General features: G+C 48.7%; 1 protein-coding gene across 1 annotated transcript in view; it reads left to right on the forward strand.

The window, feature by feature from the left end:
• The window catches only part of IL11RA (interleukin 11 receptor subunit alpha), a 61426-nt gene extending 42823 nt beyond the window's left edge, over positions 1-18603 (forward strand). The window contains 17 exon segments of the mRNA XM_070743667.1: positions 1197-1227; positions 1230-1277; positions 1280-1294; positions 1485-1545; positions 7127-7257; positions 7260-7292; positions 8395-8462; positions 8464-8510; positions 11566-11605; positions 11954-12116; positions 12955-12995; positions 12997-13119; positions 14546-14687; positions 15516-15608; positions 15901-16003; positions 16602-16684; positions 16920-18603. Coding sequence (XP_070599768.1) covers positions 1197-1227; positions 1230-1277; positions 1280-1294; positions 1485-1545; positions 7127-7257; positions 7260-7292; positions 8395-8462; positions 8464-8510; positions 11566-11605; positions 11954-12116; positions 12955-12995; positions 12997-13119; positions 14546-14687; positions 15516-15608; positions 15901-16003; positions 16602-16684; positions 16920-17233 — 1536 coding nt within the window. The 3' untranslated portion in view covers positions 17234-18603.
• The last annotated feature ends 819 nt before the right edge of the window (positions 18604-19422 follow it).

The raw sequence follows: 19422 nt of genomic DNA on the forward strand, positions 1-19422 counted from the left end.
AATGAAGGAAATTGCCTAGTCTGTCGTTTTTTAGATTAAAATTATCTATCAAAATTATATTTCAGCTTATTTCTTTTAGTTTTCCTTTTCTTATACAGACTGAATAATTAGTGATTTGAAGGGTGATTTGGGATATTTTACTAATTTTATATAAGAGATTTTACGAACATACTGTTATTCATTGAAAGTATATGTGGTGTTATGAATGCATGTTTTTAAAGTGGAGAAAAAATAAAAAAATTACACATGAGAGTTTTTTTTTTAAAAAGAAGAGAATTCTTGATTGGCCAAGTGTGATTGTGCACACAAGGAGTTTGTCTTTGGTGCATATTGGTGTTTGCTGTGCCGCCACCTGAGCTGGCTTGTTGGGCCCAGGTGCAAGTGCCAGCTTGCCCCTCCCCCCACTTACCTCTTGAAAGCAACCAGGCCCAAATGGGACCCCTGCCCAGAGGGTGGAAGCCCCCCCCCTCTATTCCTGCCACCAATTCCTCCCCCGAGGGCCAATGTTTGCCCAGCGGGAGCAGCTGTTTGCGTTTCCATGAACTCTCGCCCAGTGCAAAGCTGGCGTGTTTTGGTCTCCTTGAAGGGCTTCCTGGTCTTTTGGGAGGGTCTCTCTATAGGAAAGGAGGGAGGAGAGAAAGAAGGAGAGGAAGAGAGAAGGTGGCAGGAAAGAAAGAAAGAGGAAGAGGGAGGGAGGAACAAAGGAAGGAAGGAGAGAGAGGAAAGTTTGAAGGAATGGAAGAGGAATGGAAGGAAGGAGAGAAAGAAAAAGAAGGAAGTGGAAAGAAAATGGAAGGGAAGGAGGAGGGAGGGAGGGGGAGAGGAACAAAGGAAGGAAGGAGAGAGAGGAGAGTTTGAAGGAATGGAAAAAGAATGGAAGGAGGAAAGGAGAGAAAGAAGAAAGGAAGGAGAGAAAGAGGAAGGAAGGAAGTGGAAAGAAAATAAAAGGGAGGGAGCAAGGGAGGAAAGGAAGGAAAAGGAGGGAGGAAGGAAGAGAGGGAGCAGAGAAAGAGGAAGGGAAAAGAAAATGGAAGGGAGGAAAGGAAGGAAGAAAAGGAAGGAAGGAAGGAAGGAAGGAAGGAAGGAAGGAAGGAAGGAAGGAAGGAAGGTCACCAGGCTTGGAACAGTGTCCCTGACCGCCATCCAATTGCAGCCCTCCCCTTCCTGATGTTCTTCCGTCTCCTTTGCTCCCTTAGATGCTGAGCCGGACCGGCTGGGTGACCAGAGGCTGGTCCTTTTGGCCATGGGGCTGGCAGCCGCCTCCCTCACCACATCCGGAGATGGGGAGAAGAAGGTGAGACACCCCCTCCCGTAAAGCCAGGCCTGGGGGCGCTACCTGCAGAGGCCAGTAGGAGGGATAGGGGGGCTTTTGGCGGGGGGGGGGGTTAGAGAAGGGACAAGGGACTGCCAGCCTCCCTGCCCCCACACTGAAGGCCAAAGACCTGGCTGTAATCCCAATCTCAGCTCTGGCCCTTTTCTTCCAGGGACAACCTATGCCGAGCTGGGGAGCGACGTGGCCCTCACCTGTCCCGGAGCAAATCCAAGGTAAGTACCTGTGCAGGCTCATTCTGGTCCCATCCAGGGTGTCTTGTGCAGGATCTGTCCAGCCAAGGTGACCCCTAAGGCAGTGGACGGTGCCTTGCTGTCCATCTCAGCTTACAATGAGTCCATGAAAATCCAGATAGAATAGAATAGAGTAGGGGTAGAATAGAATTCAGAATAAATAGAATACAATACAATACAGTTCCATACAATATAATACAATACACAACAGAATAGAATAGAATATAACATAGAATAGAATAGAGAATAGAATAGAATATAGAATGGAATGGAATAGAATAGAGAATAAAAGAATAGAATAGAATCCGAATGAATACAATATAATGCAATGCAATGTATTGGATTGTCTTTTCACTTGTTGTGAGCCGCCCCGAGTTTTCGGAGAGGGGCGGCATACAAATCCAAATAATAAATAAATAAATAAATAAATAAATACAATACAGTATAATAGAGAATAGAATATGGAATAGAATACAATAGAATGGAATGGATATATTCTTATCTTTTCTTTGATATGTCGTGAGCTGCCCCAAGTCCTCGGAGAAGGGCGGCATAGAAATCCATTTAAATAGATAAATTGAATGGAATGGAATGGAATTTTTTTCTTGGCCACGTGTGATTGGACACACAAGGGATTTGTCTCTGGTGCAGATGCTCTCAGTGGACATAAAAGAAAAGAGACATTTGTCAAGAATCATGAGTACAACACTTAAGGACTGTCACAGGGTACAAATAAACAGGAAACCATCAATATTAATAAGAATCTGAAGGATACAAGCAACAACTTACAGTCATACGGTCACAAGTGGGAGGAGATGGGTGATAGGAAGGATGAGGAAAAACTGGTAGTAATAGTAGTACAGACTTAAATAGTTTGACGGTGTTGAGGGAATTATTTGTTTAGCAGAGTGATGGCGTTAGGGAAAAACCTGTCCTTGTGTCTAGTTGTCTTGGTGTGCAGGGCTCTGTAGTGACGTTTTGAGGGTGGGAGTTGAAACAGTTTATGTCCAGGATGCGAGGGGTCAGTCAATACTTTCTTGCCCCTCTTTTTGACTTGTGCAGTCTACAGGACCTCAATGGAAGGCAGGTTGGCAGCCCTTGTTTTTTCTGCCGTTCTCTCTAACCTTGGTTGTTTGGTGGCCGACGTTCCATTGCCAAGCAGGGGACCCCCATCAGTGCCAGGGAGGGTGTCGTTTCCTCCCTTTCTCTATGCAGCTACTTGCCCTGAGAGTTTTGATGGTGTTGTAGTTTCTCCCTTGTGGACTCCTTGATTGTTGTTTGTCTACCTGATCCTTTGTCTGGTGCTGATGCCTGCTTCTCCACCTGCCAGAAGGGACAGGCACCGGCATTTTCAGGCGAATTCAGCTAACCGCCAACTGTAGTTCAGCAGTTCAAATCTCACCACCGTCTCAAGGTTGACTCAGCCTTCCCTCCCTCTCCCAGGTGGGTCAAGTGAGGACCCAGATTGTTGGGGACAAGAGGCTGATTCTCTGCAAACCACGTAGAGAGGGCTGGAAAAGTACTGGGAAGCAATAGATAAGTCTAAATGTTATTGCTATGGCTATTGTTTCAGTTGTGCCTTTTGAAGGGGGGTGCAAAGGTGGACATGTTGACAAACCAGTTTAGATTCATTTCCCCTCTTTGCTTGTGGGGTGTAGAGTGAACGTTTTTTACAAAACCTAGTCTGAGAGACGCAGCCTTGCTGTGGGTTCTCAGTGTTTTTGTGTGTTTGGGGGCAAGAGTTTTTTCAAGAGGCTCCTGGAGTTTATGGCTTGTGTAGTCTGAGTGAGCATCCAGGGTCATTAGACGCATTGGGGGGGGGGTCAGCTGCTTCTTTGAGCTGTTTTTTCCATCCAGCTGGGCCGCTTATCAGAGGTTTGTGTGTGACCCTGCTGGGCAGAGATGCTGTGCTAGGTGTTTCTGCAGAAAGAGCACCGGATCCCTACCGGACGTTTGCCTCCATGCAAATGTCTCTCAATTTAACGGCTTTCTGGAGCATTTGACGCCCATGCGTGGCCCCCATTGCGTCTCTGATGCTCTTGGATGTTTTCTGGTTGTTAAGTATTAAGGAATGTGCAGAGTAAACCTGGAGTTACTAAGGTTGCACAGAGGAAACGTGGAGGTAGCAGATAATCTAGCTCAGTGATGGCGAACCTTGTTTTCCCTCGGGTGCCGAACGTGTGTGCATGCACGAGTGACCACACACATAATTCAATGCCTGGGGAAGGCGTAAATTCCCCCCCCCCCCGAGGCCCTTTGGAGGCCTAAAACAGGCCGTTTTCCAACCTCTGGTGCACCTGGTAGGCCCGTTTTTCGCCCTCCCAGGCTCCAGAGGCAGAAATGCCCTCCCTCGTCCCCCCCGGAGGCTCTCCGGAAACAAAAAATGCCATCCCAGAGCTCCAGGCGAGCTGAAACTCAACTGACTAGCGTGCACATGAACATTGGAGGTGAGCTCTGGTAATGGCTCCATGTGCCACTTGGGGCAGCCGTGCCATAGGTTCACCATCACTGATCCAGCTGATAGCCCAGAGATACAAGCAGTAATTCAGAACATCGGATACATGAAGTGTATAAACATTATTTACTTTGGCAAACACCTGAGTCAAGAACAATCCTAGTCATATGCAATTACTGTATTTCTCGGAGTATAAGACGCACCTTAGTTTTTGGGGAGGAAAACAGGGAAAAGAATCTGCTCACCAGGTGTCCATCTGGCCAGCGTCCATAGTCTGGTCAGCTTCAGCACATTATTTTATCCCCTTTTTTGGCTCTTGTGCCTCCCCCACACACATGCCCACACACCCCACATTGCCCCCCATGTATACGCCTTTCTGAAGCCTGGCAGGTGAAACAAATGCTTCCCTGAACCCTCCGGAGTGCAAAAACAACACAACAGGCAAACCGGAAGTGCGTTTGTCTGAACTTCCAGTTTTTTCATTGAGGGAAATTTTTTTGCCTCCAGGGCTTCAGGGAAAATTCCTTGAAGCGTCCAGAGGGCACTTTCCCAAGGCCGAAAATCAGCTGGCCAGGGCACATATGCGTACTGGAGCTGAGACAGGGCAAAGTCTCGTGGTCCCTCCGATATGGCCCTCTCGTGTGCCATAGATTCACCATTAGGGTCCCAGACAGTATTGAGCAGCCAAACTTTTTACTGCCACACTGTGGGTGTGGCTTATTTTGTGGGTGTGGTTTAATGGTCATGTGATCAGGTGGGAGTGGCTTGAACAATCATCATCGTTCAAGTGAACTGTTAAGTCCTTGACTTACAACCTCACCAGTGTCGCTCGCTGGGGTGACAATTTCCTTCGCGTTTCCCGCGCTCTCCTTCCTGGGTCCCCCCTCCACCTCAGGCTGGGTAGCTGGACGAACGGGGGCTGCCAGAAGCATCAATGCTGCCAGCGCCGCTTCCACCCACGTCTTCTGCTTGCACTGTAGGTGGGAGGTGGCCGCGTGAGGCTGGAGGGGAGCCAGGCAGGAGAGAGGGAAGCTCGTCCGAGGACAGGAGGGAGGAAAGAGGAAAAAAGCAAGGAGCACAGACGCAGCAGCAGCAGCAGGGGGAAAAAGGAGAATTGAGTGGAGACCAGTAATCCAGGAAGTGACAGCCGCCAATCAGCTGGAGCAGCGCAAGCATCTTCATTTCCGCCGGTGGAACTGCACTCCACCCCGTCCTGCCTGCTGCCCACCCAGGTCCTAGACCATTTCAGACAAGGGGCTCAGTCTTCTAGTTCTTTAGTTCCTTTTGTTAATTCATGAATCTCACTAATAAAGTAGTTAATTGCTTTAGTTCTCTGAAGGCTGGCCGGGGAGTTTCTTCTTGAAGGCAGCTGCAGGGGGAACCTCAACAGCGATGGGAGGGGGGACAGCATTGGAGGCAGTCGGTGGGCCCCCCTTTCAGAGAAGGCCAATCAGTTGGGGCCACCACTCAGCTTCTCCTTGGCAGCAATTGTTGGGCACCCCATTCAGAGAGAGGGAGTCACCTGCGGGGGATTTGCAGCTTAGACTTAATACTTAATACTAATAACAACAGTGTTGAAAGGAACCTTGAGGGTCTTCTAATCGAACTCCCTGCTTAGGTAGGAAACCCTACACTACTTCAATTTCTGCCTAAAAGCTTCCAGTGTTGGAGCCTTCACAACTTCTGGAGGCAAGCTGTTCCACTGATTAATTGTTCTAACTGTTGGGAATTTTCTCCTTACTTCTAAGCTGCTTCTCTCCATGTTTAGTTTCCACCCATCACTTCTTGTCCTACCCTCAGGTGCTTTGGAGAATAGCCTGACATTCAAATCTTCGTGGCAACCCCGGAGATACTGGAAGGCTGCTATCATGTCTCCCCTGGTCCTTCTTTCCATCAGACTAGCCAGGCCCCAAAGCGGATTTATTGTCGCTTTTCATGGACACTAATGGACACTTTTAATGAACACTAATTGGCATACATTAAAATGAAATTTCATTGCACGCAACTCTCAAAGGGTCACCACTTCCAATATTCGCTCCATAAAGATGACAAATAAATAGATAAATACAAAATCCTGCATAGACTCACCAATATTTATAGAGCCTTTGTCGTGCAGTGGTTAGAGTGCAGTCCTGCAAGCTACTTCTGCTGCTCACCGGCTGCCAGAAGTTTAGCAGATCGAATCTCAGGAGGCTCCAGGTTGACTCAGCCTTCCCTCCTTCCCTGGTGGGTCAAATGAGGACCCAGATTGTTGGGGGCAAGCGGCTGATTCTGTAAACCGCTTAGAGAGGACTAAGCACTGTGGAGATGTATATAAGGCTAAATGCTATTGCTATGGATGGAAGGGAGGGAAAGAAGATGGAAGGAAGGAAGGAAGGAAGGAAGGAAGGAAGGAAGGAAGGAAGGAAGGAAGGAAGGAAGGAAGGAAGGAAGGAAGGAAAGAGTCTCTGTGGAACAGTGGTTAGAGTGCAGCACTGCAGGCTCCTTCAGCTGACTGCTAGCAGTCCTCACCCCTGGTCCAGGTTGACTCAGCCTTCCATCATTCTGAGGTGGGTCAACTGAGGACCCAGATTGTTGGGGCCAAGAGGCTGACCCTCTGCAAACCTCTTAGACGGGGGTGGAAAGCCCTGCGAAGCAATAGATAAGTCTAAATGTTACTGCCATTGCTAAAATGTTCATAATGGATGGGGGTGGGGGATTCTGTGTGCGTACTATATGTTACATAATATATAGAGCTAGAGTGGTTATAGTGCCAGCACTGCAGGCATCTTAAGCTACCTGCTAGCTGTAGTTCAGCAGTTCAAATCTCACCAGCGGCTTAAGGTTGACTCAGCCTTCCGTCCTTCCAAGTGAGGATAAAATGAGGACCCAGATTGTTGGGGGCAAGAGGCTGATTCTGTAAACCGCTTAGAGAGGGGTGGAAAAGCACTAGGAAGTGGTACGTAAGTCTAAATTGCTATTGCTATAATGCCATTGTTGTATGATTTGACCTTAAGACATTTTTTGAGGCTGTGGGGTGGGCCCCCTGGTTCGCTCTCTGCAAGACCTCTCCTCCTCCTGCCAACAGTCGTTCTCCTTGGTCTTACAATGGCTCTTCTGTGTCCTCAGCTCTGGGACCACATGGCAATGGAATGAGGGGTCCGGGCTCCCCAACGACTCCAGGGTCTGGCAGGGCCAGCTGCTCTTGAGCCACGTGGACCTCTCCTCCGAAGGCCTCTACAGCTGCCAGGATGGCGGTGGCGTCTTCTGGCCTCCGTGGCACTACGAGTTGGCCGTAAGTCTGGGTCTCATGTGGGGGAGAATAATATTTGCTTGGGGGTGGGGGGACATTGTTAAGGACTTTGCAGAGTGGCCCCTCAGTTATCAAGGATACATATTTTTCGGCGTATAAGATGTTGGGGCAGAGTCTTGCACATGTGGAAGGCAACCCCACCAACTAGCCACAGCTCACAACTACACCTAATTGAAGTCTTCATTGAAAAACACTGCAGCAGGCTTTCTTGTAAAAATATATTTTACTTTTCTTCTTAGCAAATAAACTATCACAATACTATTGTACAACTCCTATTACATCCACCACTGCAACCACCCACAAAGCAGTAACAATTAACCCACTAACTACTAACCACAAAACTACAAACCATTAACTACAAAATCACAAGCCACTGAGCACAAACCACACCCATGTAAGGGTGCTATTTCTTTTATATAGGTTACAGCCAATCAGGTTGCAGCACAGTTAGCAGACCCATGATTACATACTGGTTATGGCTTAGCATTTCCTATGGTGACAGGCCATTTTCTTGCATTGCAATATTGCTTCAAGAAATAAACTTATTTCTGACATAAAGACACACCTGGGTTTTGGGGGAGGAAAATAGGGGAAAGAATCTGCTCACCAGGTATCCCTCTGGCTAGCATCCTTAGACAGCACATTATTTTGTAGAAAACAATAGTTTTACTCTTCAGTGCAAAATATCTTCTGCCTCAGTCTTCTTTGTACAGGAACTTTACATCAGCTATATTCAGCTTACGTACAAGTAGATACTCAATCAATCCAGGTTACAAGTAGATACTAAACCAATCCAGGTTTCTTTGTATCACAATCACTACTCTACTCAATATCTAACTCACGCTCAAACTGCTCCAGCCAGCCAACTATCAACCACCACCATCAACAGCAAACAGCAGCAGACAGAAGATAATTGTGGTGAAGTTGATTTGCATCTTATAATGCTGTGGCCCAATCAGGTTGCAGTTCACACCCTATGACTCAGCATTAACTTGTTTACATTCTGTTTTTACCTTATATGGTAATACAATGAACTATCACCCGGATTGCTAATCCTGACAACCCTTCCCACCTATTGTTGCAGGGGTCCCTGGACCACCCTACGTTTCCTGCCGAGCTTCCAACTATGATAACTTCTCCTGCTTCTGGACCCCCCAGCATTGAGACACACCTGCCCACCAGATACATCACCAGCTACCTGTAAGTTCCAGGGAGATTCTCCATCATCTGGGTGGTGGTCTTCCCAAAGGTGTTTTTTCCAAAAGGCAACTGGACAAAATAACAAGAGTCAAAAGGGACCCTGGAGGTCTTCTAGTCCAGCCCTTTGCTCAGGCAGCAGACCCTCTTAAGATTCCATCCAAATGGTTGTTCAATCTTCTTCTTAAGAACCTCCAGTGATGAAGTACCCAAAATCCACTGGATTGTAGTTCTAACCATCAGGAAATCTCTCCTTACTTCCCATGTTGCTTCTCTCCTGGATTAGGGCTTGTAAGTTGACCATTCAGGAGACTTAAGACCTCTAGAAAGTCCAGAAAATTGTTAAGTTGCCTTTTGGAAAAGGTACCTTCAGGAAATCTATCTGCATATAATCGGTGAGTGTGTGATGGGTTGTGTAGGAGTTGGTGGAGCTGAGGAGGGCTCTGAAGGGCTCTTTGTGTGTGGGTGTCTATGGAGGGCAGGAGCATTTATGGGTTCATCTATGGGGCCAGGAGCATTTTGGAGGGGGAGTTGGAGGGACGTTTTGCTTCCTCCTTCCTGTATAGCATTGAGCATAGCAATAGCATTTAGACTTATACACCGCTTCATGGTGCTTTTACCAGCCCTAAGCGCTTTACAGAATCAGTATACAGTGGTCCCTCTACTTACGAACTTAATTCGTTCCATGACCAGGTTCTTAAGTAGAAACGTTCTTAAGTAGAAGCAATTTTTCCCATAGGAATCAATGTAAAAGCAAATAATGTGTGCAAACCCATTAGGAAAGAAATAAAAGTTCAGAATTGGATGGGAGGAGGAGGAAGAAGAGGAGAAGGACAGTCGCTGCCCAGAGCGAAGGGAGTGTTTCTTTTCTCTGGGTGCTGGCAGAGGTTTATTCCCTCTCCAAGTGCCCAGAGAAAGGAAAATGTTCTGTTCGCTCTGGGCTGCCAAAGCCTCCTCAAACGCCACCCGAAAGGCTCCTCTGGCAGCCCAGAAAAACCCGAGATGGCCGGGATTAAGGGGGAATGGCAGGAAACTGGGCCGGGCCTTCGTGCCGCTCCCAAATTTCCTGGGAATTTTTTTCCGGCTCGGGTTCTTAAGTAGAAAATGGTTCTTAAGAAGAGCAAAAAAAATCTTGAACACCTGGTTGTTATCTAGAAAAGGTCTTAAGTAGAGGTGTTCTTAGGTAGAGGTACAGCTGAAGAACTTCTAATATAATAACAGGAGTTGGGACCTTGTAGGTTGTCTACTCCAACTCACCCCACCCAAGCAAGAGACCCTTCATCCGTGATGGCGAACTATGGCACATGTGCTACAGGCAGCACATGGAGCCATATTGGAGGGCACATAAGGCATTGCCCTATATCAGCTCCAGTGTGCATGCTTGTGTTACCCAGCTGACCTTTGGCCTTGGGGAGGCTTCAGAGAAACCTCCAGAGTGCAAAAATACCACCCAATGGGCAAACCCGGAAGTTTGGAAAAACGCATTTCCTGTTTTTCTCTCCCTCTGGGCTTCAAGAAGCTTCCCTGGAGCCTCCAGAGTGAGAAAAACAGCACGACAGGCAAACCGGAAGTCCGTTTTTTTCCAAACTTCCAGTTTGCCTGTTTGGCTGTGTTTTTCAGCGTCCCAGGCTTCAGTGCGGCCTCTCCGCATGTGCGGAGATGGGAGGATTGTGCACATGGGCAGGAGCAGCGCGTTGTGTGTGTGTGTGCACCATGCGTGGGGGGGAGGAAATGGGTTGCACACACGAACACAGAGACACCCTTTTGGCCTGCGCAGAAGCAAAACCATTCTGGGATGCGCACGCAGGGGAACAGAAGCTGTGCACGCAACACAACTTTCACTACCGATGCGCTGTCCTCGGTCCATACCAGTAGCAACTCAGTACTGGTCCAGTTGGATCTCTCCTCTTTTTCCTTCTCTCCTTTCTCACTCCCTCTTTCTCGTTTCTCAGGATGAAACATCCGTCGGAGGTGACAAGTCGAGGTAGGTCCTCCTGCCCGTTGGCAGGTCCCATCTCGTCCGGCCTTTTCCTGGCCCATCTCTGCGCCCCCGGCCCCAGATCATCCCCCTTTGCATCCAGAGTTCTGCCCGGCTCTAGGATTGTTCATCATAACCTTGGAGAGCCCTCCGTCGGTTTCTTCTATGCCTGGGAAAAGCTGCGTTGATCACAGGTGTTGAGAAGAAAGCGCAGGTCGCAATCAAAGCATTATGCACTCCTATGATTATCGTTATTATGTATTATTATGGGAATTGCTGTTTACCCAGACTGCAAAAAGTTTTGACTGGATTTAATGATGTTTTCTTTTCTGGATTCTCCCCAAGGATCCAAAAGAGCAAATTTATTTTATTATTTATTTATTTATTAGATTTCTATGCTGCCCTTCTCGAAGTGACTCAGGGTGATATGATACGAATGATACAGTTAGAAGATTCTTCTGGTGGTTCTGGTCAGGGGTGGGATTCTCCAAAGCACCTCAGGGTAGGACAAGAAGCAAGGGGTGGAAACTAAACAAGGAGAGAAACAACTCTTAACAATTAATCTGTGGAACAGCTCGCCTCCAGAAGTTGTGAAGGCTCCAACACTGGAAGTTTTTAAGCAGATGTTGGATGACTATCTTGGTGTAGGTTTTCTTGCCTACGCAGGGAGTTGGACTAGAAGACCTCCAAGGTCCCTTCCGACTCTGTTTTTGTTGTTGCTACTGCTGCTGCTGCTGTTATTATTATTATTATTATTATTATTCTTATTATTATTATTATCCAAGCAAATAATAAGTCCCTTCTTATGGATGCATGAATCAATCATCTTGCCCACTGCAAGTGTTGAATTGGATGACCCAATAGTTGCAGGAATTGAGTCCTTTGGGATTGGGCAGGAGAGAAGTCGCATAAATAAATATGACTAGTTTCATGAAAAGAAGGACTAATAGTGACATGAGAGCAGGCTTCCAATACTTGAGGGGCTGACACAAAGAGGAAGGAGTCAAACTATTCTCCAAAGCCCCTGAGGTAGAACAAGAAGCAATGGGTGGAAACTAAACAAGGAGAGAAGCAACTTAGAACTAAGGAGACACTTCCTGACAGTCAGAACAATTAACCAGTGGAACCGCCTGCCTGCAGAGGTTGTGAATGCTCCAACACTGGAAGTTTTTAAGCAGAGGTTGGATAACTATTTGTCTGAAGTAGTGTAGGGTCTCCTGCCTCAGCAGGGGGTTGGACTAGAAGACCTCCAAGGTCCCTTCCAACTCTGTTGTTGTTGTTGTTGTTGTTGTTGTTATTATTATTATATTAAAATTAAATTAAATGCTCACCATGTTGATTGCCAAGCCAGGCAACCTCTTCCCCAGATTTGTCGACTGGCGTCTGGGGATGGTGTCCAACCACCTGGTCCTCCCTCCTTGTCCGAGAGATGAGGGGCCAACGCTTCCTCTTGCCTTTCTGCCTGCAGGTCCCGGCCAGCGCTGTGGGTCGCTGCGTCCAGGATCCCAGCCTCCCCCTCTCCTGCACTGTCAGCAAGTCCCAGTTCTGGAGCTCATACCGTGTGAATGTGACGGAGGTGAACCCGCTGGGCTCCAGCTTCACTCTGCTGGACATCATCGCTCACAGCATCAGTAAGCCCCCCCCCTCCGTCCTCGCTTAGTGACCAGCCACCAGGGCGTTGAGTGGAGTCGTTGCTAAGTGAAGCTGCCAACATGCTTATGGCCCTAGTTCAGCTTTCCTGCTGCTTTACAGTTAATCCTCAATTTACAACCACAACTGAGCACAACAGGCTTCTGTTGCTAAGTGAGACAGTTAGAAACACAGAAGATTGATGGCAGAAAAAGTCCATCTCGTCTGCCCTTATACTATTTCCTGTATTTTATCTTAGGGTGAATCTATGTTATCCCAGGCATGTTACATTCAGTGACTGTGGATTGACTAACCACGTCTGTTGGAAGTTTGTTCCAAGCATCTACTACCCTTTCAGTACAATAATATGAGTAGTAGATCCTTGGAACAAACTTCCAGCAGACATGGTAGATAAATCCACAGGAACTGAATGTAAACATGCCTGGGATAAACATTGATCCATCCTAAGATAAAATACAGGAAATAGTATAAGGGCAGACTAGATGGATCATGAGGTCTTTTTCTGCCGTCAGACTTCTATGTTTCTATGTTTCTATAATATTTTCTCCCGTTGCTTCTGATCTTTCCCCCTACTAACCTCAGATTGTGCCCCCTTGTTCTTGGGTTCACTTTCCTATTAAAAAAACACACACCAGCCAGAATACCCTTCCTCCCCTGCCAGAGTGGATGGGTGTGTGGGGCAGGCCAGTTCCCCTAGGAGAGGGCGTCTCAATGTTCCTAGATAAATGGCGCTTGGGCCAGATAATTGGGGGGAGGGAAAGCAATGGGGAGCCCTAGTTTGTTCCCCCTTCTCATCTTCTCCCTCTGTCCCCCCTCCAGCCAAGCCGGACCCGCCTGAGCATATACGGGTGGAGCCGGTTGCCCCTGGCCCCCCGGCGGCTGCGGGTCAGCTGGGAGTACCCCTCTTCCTGGCCCAGGGAGCCCTACTTCCAGCTCCACTTCCGCCTGCGCTACCGGCCTCTCCTTCACGACGCCTGGTCCATGGTGAGTCCAGAGGGTGCATGTGAGGGGAGTCTCTTAAGTGTGTGGGGGAACTCCCTGCTTGCACACTGATCCTTTTTGGGGAGGGGGGGTTATGTATGTTTCTCCACATTAGAAACATACGTAACATGACATATGCCTTAATATTCATATATTAGCACTTAAATATGTTCTCTCCCAGCAACCAGCCCCCCCAAGAAATAGGTCCACGCACACGGCTTTGGCAAGATTTAAGCATGTAATTCTAATAATCTAGTATCAGAAAGGGTAACTGTGTAAAATGCATCAGCAAAGCAAGAATAACTCCGTACTTGTCAGCTGTTCATTGAAGTTTCAAATATAGATCCTAAACTCCTAAATAGTTCTCTTTGATCCAATCTCTACTTCACACGTTTTAACCTCAGTTAACTATTCAACTTCTTTTACTGTTTTGTATTTATTCCTATTGTATTTGTACCGCTGTTGTAAGCCACCCTGAGACCTTCGGGATTGGGTGGCATAGAAGTCGAATAAACAAACAAGCAAACAAACAAACCTGACTCAATCGAGTTGGCAGGAAGCCCGGACATCAAGATTTCACCTTAGTTTGAAATTCACCTAAATAATCTAAGAGTCAAATGCAAACAGTCCCTAATATTAGAAAGTTGACTTCTGCACTCGCTCATCACAAGACTAACCCTTATATAGCCAAAAGGCGTGGCCATGTTCTAGAGATCTACTCATGCAGAGACCTCCTCCTGCTCAGCCATCCTGCCTTCTGACACTCCTGCTTACTCTGGCATCAAGAAGAGGCTTGTGCCAAGTACACTGGCCTAGGATACTAACCCATGCCTGTCCCTCGATCATCAGAATCCATGATCAGCTGAGCAGGACACGAACGGACCACAACAAAAAAGCAATTGATCCATTTCAATTCAGCTAAATAATTCACCAACACAACTTTTAGTCATCTTCTTTATCTCTCCAGGTCTTTTCTTTGTTTCTCTTTCCGGGAGTCTTCCGACCTTCAACAAAAATTAATCTTTCTGTTCATGGCCGCTGCGGCTTGGATGGCTTTTGCAAGACCATATCCACTGCTGCCGGTCAAGGGCCCTAAATTGTTTCTCTGTGGGGTTTGGCAACCCCCAAACTGATTGCCGATAGCGTCCCTCTTCTTTACCACCCCTCCAGGGCAGTTCCAACATGATTCTGACTGAACCAGTCCCCAAGCGACAGGGATTCGGGGTTCCCCTGTGGAGCATGGGGAACTTCGTATCACCGGAGCACTTGGCCACACCCCTCTCCACACCTATATCCTATGTGTCCTTCCCAGAATGCAACCCGTGCATTTGGGGTGGCTGGTGGAGGGGGGCAGTCTGTTCAGAAGGGCTGGGGGTCCAGGTGGGCTGCCAAGTCAAGAAATGATGGGAGCCACCTCTTGACTTGGCAGGTGGAGACCAGCAACATGTCCGAGGTGATCACAGATGCCATCATAGGCCTGGAGCACACGGTCCAGGTGAGCGCAAAGGACTTCCTGGACGCAGGCAGCTGGAGCGAGTGGAGCCCGGAGGTCCGAGGCTGGCCGGCTGCAGGTGAGGGCAGGGAAAGTGAACCACCTGGAGGGAATGGGGAGGGCAGTGGGAAAGGGCTGGGATGGAGTGTGGTGGGGGAGTAAATCTTGAGCAGGTATTAAAATAGGAAAGACCTGCAAATGGACCTTGACTTACAGTAACAATTTGGCCAAAAATTTCTGTTGCTAAGCGAGACAGTTGTCCAATGAATTTTTGACCATTTTACCTCCTTTCTTGCCACAGTCTTTAAGTGGATCACTGCAGTTGTCAAGTTAGTCACAAGATTGTTAAGTGAATCTGGCTTCCTCATTCACTTTGCTTGTCAGAAGGTTGTACAAGGGGTCTTGTGACAACCCCCTCCCCAGGACATGGCAACCGTCATAAACTGTCTGGATTTTTATCAATGCAGCAGTGCATCCTGCAACAGCCGCTAGTGTGAAAAATGGCCATTGTAACTCTGAATCGTCACCAAATGAATGGTCCTAAGTCAAGATCTAGCTGTGTTTGCAGAGATTAACAATGTTGCTGCCCAGGTATCTCCTTCTCGGTGGAGAGGTGGGCTCCAGAGCTGTGGAGCAACAGGGCTGCAGGTTCTGGGCCTGGTGAGATCGCTCTGGGGGTCCTCTAGGGATATTAGTCAGCCTTCTCAGTCGCTACAGCATGGGTGGGCAACTATGTAACATTAGGACCTGTGGACTTTATCTCCAGTCGAAGTCCCCATTTCCTAAAGTTCCCATCGGTTGCCCATTCCTGCTCTTCATGTAGCCAGTGGGTCAGGCAGCGGGGATGACTGCGTCCCCCACTTTGCATTTTCTCAAGGGTCCAATTGTGGGTCTCTCCCTCCTGCAGGACGGGTCGCTAAGCCCAGTGAAGCTGCTCCGGACACCGTTGAACTGGACCCATCAGCTGAAGAGCCTTCTCCAGCCCCCGATGAGCCAGTCGGTATGTGGGAAGGGAGGCTAAAACTGAGGTCAGATAGGAGAGCAAGTCCAGTGATGCTGACACTCCAGTCCCAGGACGTTTGCTTTAAAGGATTGAGATCTCTGCAAAGATCTTTAGATTCCCCGGGATGTGGGGGGCAAAACAGCTCCCATCGTTGTGGTGGTCTGTGGCCTCTTCCTGGCCTGGTCTGGATTGGGCCTCACTGCCTCTGCCCTCGGCTTGTAAGGGGCAGGGTGACAGCTGACGGGTGCCCGCAAGTTGATGGAGATGAAGGGATGTGTTCTATCTCCAGCAGGACACGGGGATTCTCTGGAGAAAATAGCCACGCTGGTGTCGCTGGGGGTCTTTGCCTTCTTTGCCTTGGTGGCCCTGCTGCTCTCTGCCTTTCTAGTGTGGTAGGTGGAAAACCTGGAGATGGGATGGCCGGGTTGGAGAGCCTGCTTGCCCCCTGGGCTTGGCAAGGAACCTGGGTCTGTGCTGGGACGGGGGACCGGGAGAGGCCTTGCAGGAGGCAATTCCTCTGTGGCGGTTCCGTCCTCCGGGTCGTGGGGATCTCAACGGAGCTTTTCAAAGAGGCAGCTGGGACGGTCTTGGGTTTTTAACTCCAAATAGATTTTGCTTCTCATCCAAGGAGCTTCCCAAGAATGAGCCTCTTGAATGAGGATTCAATTCAATTCCATTATTCGATTTATAAGCCGCCCATCTCCAAAATGGATTCTGGGCAGCGCACGACAATAAAAACAATTTAATTTAATTTAATTTAAATTTAACTTCTATGCCACCCAATCCCATAGGACTCGTTGCACAACAATGTACAATGAATAGAACCCCCAAATTTTAAAAAACTCACCTATCAATCATTTGTCAAAGCAAAATGTTTTTAAGAAAAACGCCAACGAAGTCCTGTTGCTTTTTGGGAAAAGGACCTTGAAGTGGTGGGGGCTTGTTGGGAGAACTCCTCCATCTTTTCTTCTCCTCTCTTTCCGTGGAAAGGATCCGAGCGAAGAAGCAGAGCAAAGAGGCCGACAAACACCAGGAACTCCTGGCAGCTGCCACCCACCTGAAGGCCTTGCCAAGTGAGTATAGCCCCGGCCCTCCCCCACCCTCCCCTCGGTCAGTGGGACCCCCTCAAGAAGGGGGCTCAGGTCCCATGCAGGGAACAATGGCTCAGACTCAATCCTGACAAGATGGAGTGGCTGTGGATTCTGCCTCCCAAGGACAATCCCATCTGTCCGTCTATTACTCGGGGGGGAGAGATTTTTGACCCCCTCAGAGAGAGTCTGCTACTTGGGCATCCTCCTTGATCCACAGCTGACCTTGGAACACCATCTTTCGGCTGTGGCAAGGGGAGCGTTTGCACAGGTTCGCCTGGTGCACCAGTTGCAGCCCTATCTGGACAGGGAGTCTCTGCTGACAGTCACTCATGCCCTCATCACCTCGAGGTTCGACTACTGCAATGCTCTCTACATGGGGCTACCTTTGAAAAGTGTTCGGAAATTTCAAATTGTGCAGAATGCAGCCGCGCAAACGGTCATGGGCCTCTCCAGACATGCCCGCATCTCTCCAACACTGCGGACTGCATTGGTTACCAATTAGTTTCCGGATGCAATTCAAAGTGTTGGTAATGACCTATAAAGTCCTACATGGTATCAGGCTAGATTACGTATGGGACCGTCTTCTGCCGCATGAATCCCAGGGTCTGGTTAGGTCCCACAGAGTTGGCCTTCTCCGGGTCCCATCGATGAAACAATGTCGTTTGGCGGGGCCTAAGGGAAGGGCCTTCTCTGTGGGGTCCCCAGCCCTCTGGAATCAGCTCCCCCCAGAGTTTTGTACTGTCCTCCTCACCTTCCGCCAAAGTCTGAAGATTCATTTATGTCACCAGGCATGGGACAATTAGATCTTGTCCCTTGGACAACGAATTTATTTATTGGATTTGTATGCCGCCCCTCTCCGTAGACTCCGTAGAATGATTCTATGGTTACTGTATGAATGGACATCTTCAGATAAACAGCCTAAAGTCCTACACATAATAAGTCTGAATAGCAATCCAAATATTACCAAGTGCATAGTCTTTCTTACCAGTTGTCTTTGTCACAATCAGTAAACAAAGATATCAAGCCTAAAGACATTTTAGCTGATAAACATAAGCACAATACAAAGAGATTGCAGAGCTAATCTAACAGTGAGTAGACAGACAAAGAGAAACAGAGAGGATGAATAAGATATAAACTCTTAGCTCCCTGTTGTGGCAGTCCGCAACACCTGCAGCCAATATATTGCCAAACCAACAGTTATGGAGAGAGTCCTAAGAAAGACTTCCAAGATCCCTTCCAACTCTATTATGTTAGTCAGATGTTGGTTTCTGTTCTGTCTTGACTGCCCCGTTCTCTCTCTCTCTCTCTCTCTCTCTCTCTCTCTCTCTCTCTCTCTCTCTCTCTCTCTCTCTCTCTCTCTCTCTGCAGAAGGCCCCATCTTCTAGCACAGCTCTGCCGTCACACTTGGCAGGTCAGCCGCCTCCCCAGCCAGGGGACCAAGGACCTCACCCACTGCAGCTGCTGCTGATTCTCCAGGGCACGACGTGACCCGGGCACTCTGCCCATCCGAGCCGCTCCTCGGGCCTGCTGCTTGTCTGCTGGAACTTGGCATCGGTGGTCTCCCCTCTGCCGCAAATGGGCTGCTGCCTTTGGACTCGTTGGGGAGCAGCCAAATTGGAGACTGGGGTGCCGTTGGCGGAACCGAGCTCCTGGCACCCTCCCGTCCCTCCAGTGGGGTCAAGCTCGGCAGGCGGGAGGAGCCAGGCCGTGCTGAGAGAGGGGCCAGCCTGGCAGGAGACCTGGAGGAACTTTGGGCACCAGGGCGGAAGGACAGCCTGCCAGGGCAGAGGCAACGGCAGAGACCTTCCCGTTATGCCAGTTGCGCGGCTGTATGTGTGCATTTGTGTGCGGGTTACATCTCTGCTTGGTTCGGTTCAAGAGAATTAAATTTCAAATGATTTTTTTAATGAATCTTGGGCAGTGCAAATCTTCCTTGCCTGGAGGAGAAGGTGGCCACGGGGGTTCTGCTCGGAGCCTTGTCTGGACGGCCGGACTCCCTGGCCAAAGGGCTGAGGACACACACACCGCTGCCTCTTACAGTGCCTGCTAATTGTGGCAGCCAAGTGCCACCTGCAAACGCCAGAGGAACATTGGCAGAGCGGTTGGCATGTCCCGTACAGCAGTGTTTCCCAACCTTGGCAACTTGAAGATATTTGGACTTTAACTCCCAGAATTCCCCAGACAGGTTGGGAAACACTGCCGTAAAGGCAGAGGGCAGAATCCCTAGGGCAGGGATGGCAAAACTTTTCTGCCCACATCCCTTCCATCTCCCCCCATGCATGCGCACACACACACCCCACGCTGCCCCTCACGTATGCGCACAGGCCTTTCTGAAGTCTAGTAGGTGAAAAAAATGCCCAGACAGGCAAAACGGAAGTTCGGGGAAAACACACTTTCAGTTTGTCTGTTGTGTTGCTTTTTGCACTCTTGGAGGGTTCCGGGAAGCTTCCTGAGGCTCCGAAGTGCAGAAAACAGCACAACAGGCAAACTGGAAATTCAGAAAATGCACTTCCGGTTTGCCCATTGAGCTGTTTTTTTCACTCCGGGGATTCAGGAAGCTTCTTTGAATCCTCCAGAGTGCAAAAAACAGTACAACGGGCAAACTGGAAACTCAGAAAATGCACTTCCGGTTTGCCCATTGAGCTGTTTTTTTCACTCCGGGGATTCAGGAAGCTTCTTTGAACCTTCCAGAGTGCAAAAAACAGCACAACAGGCAAACC

The sequence above is a fragment of the Erythrolamprus reginae genome, chromosome 2 (assembly GCF_031021105.1).
Source record: "Erythrolamprus reginae isolate rEryReg1 chromosome 2, rEryReg1.hap1, whole genome shotgun sequence".
In the NCBI taxonomy this organism is placed as follows: Eukaryota; Metazoa; Chordata; class Lepidosauria; order Squamata; family Dipsadidae; genus Erythrolamprus; species Erythrolamprus reginae.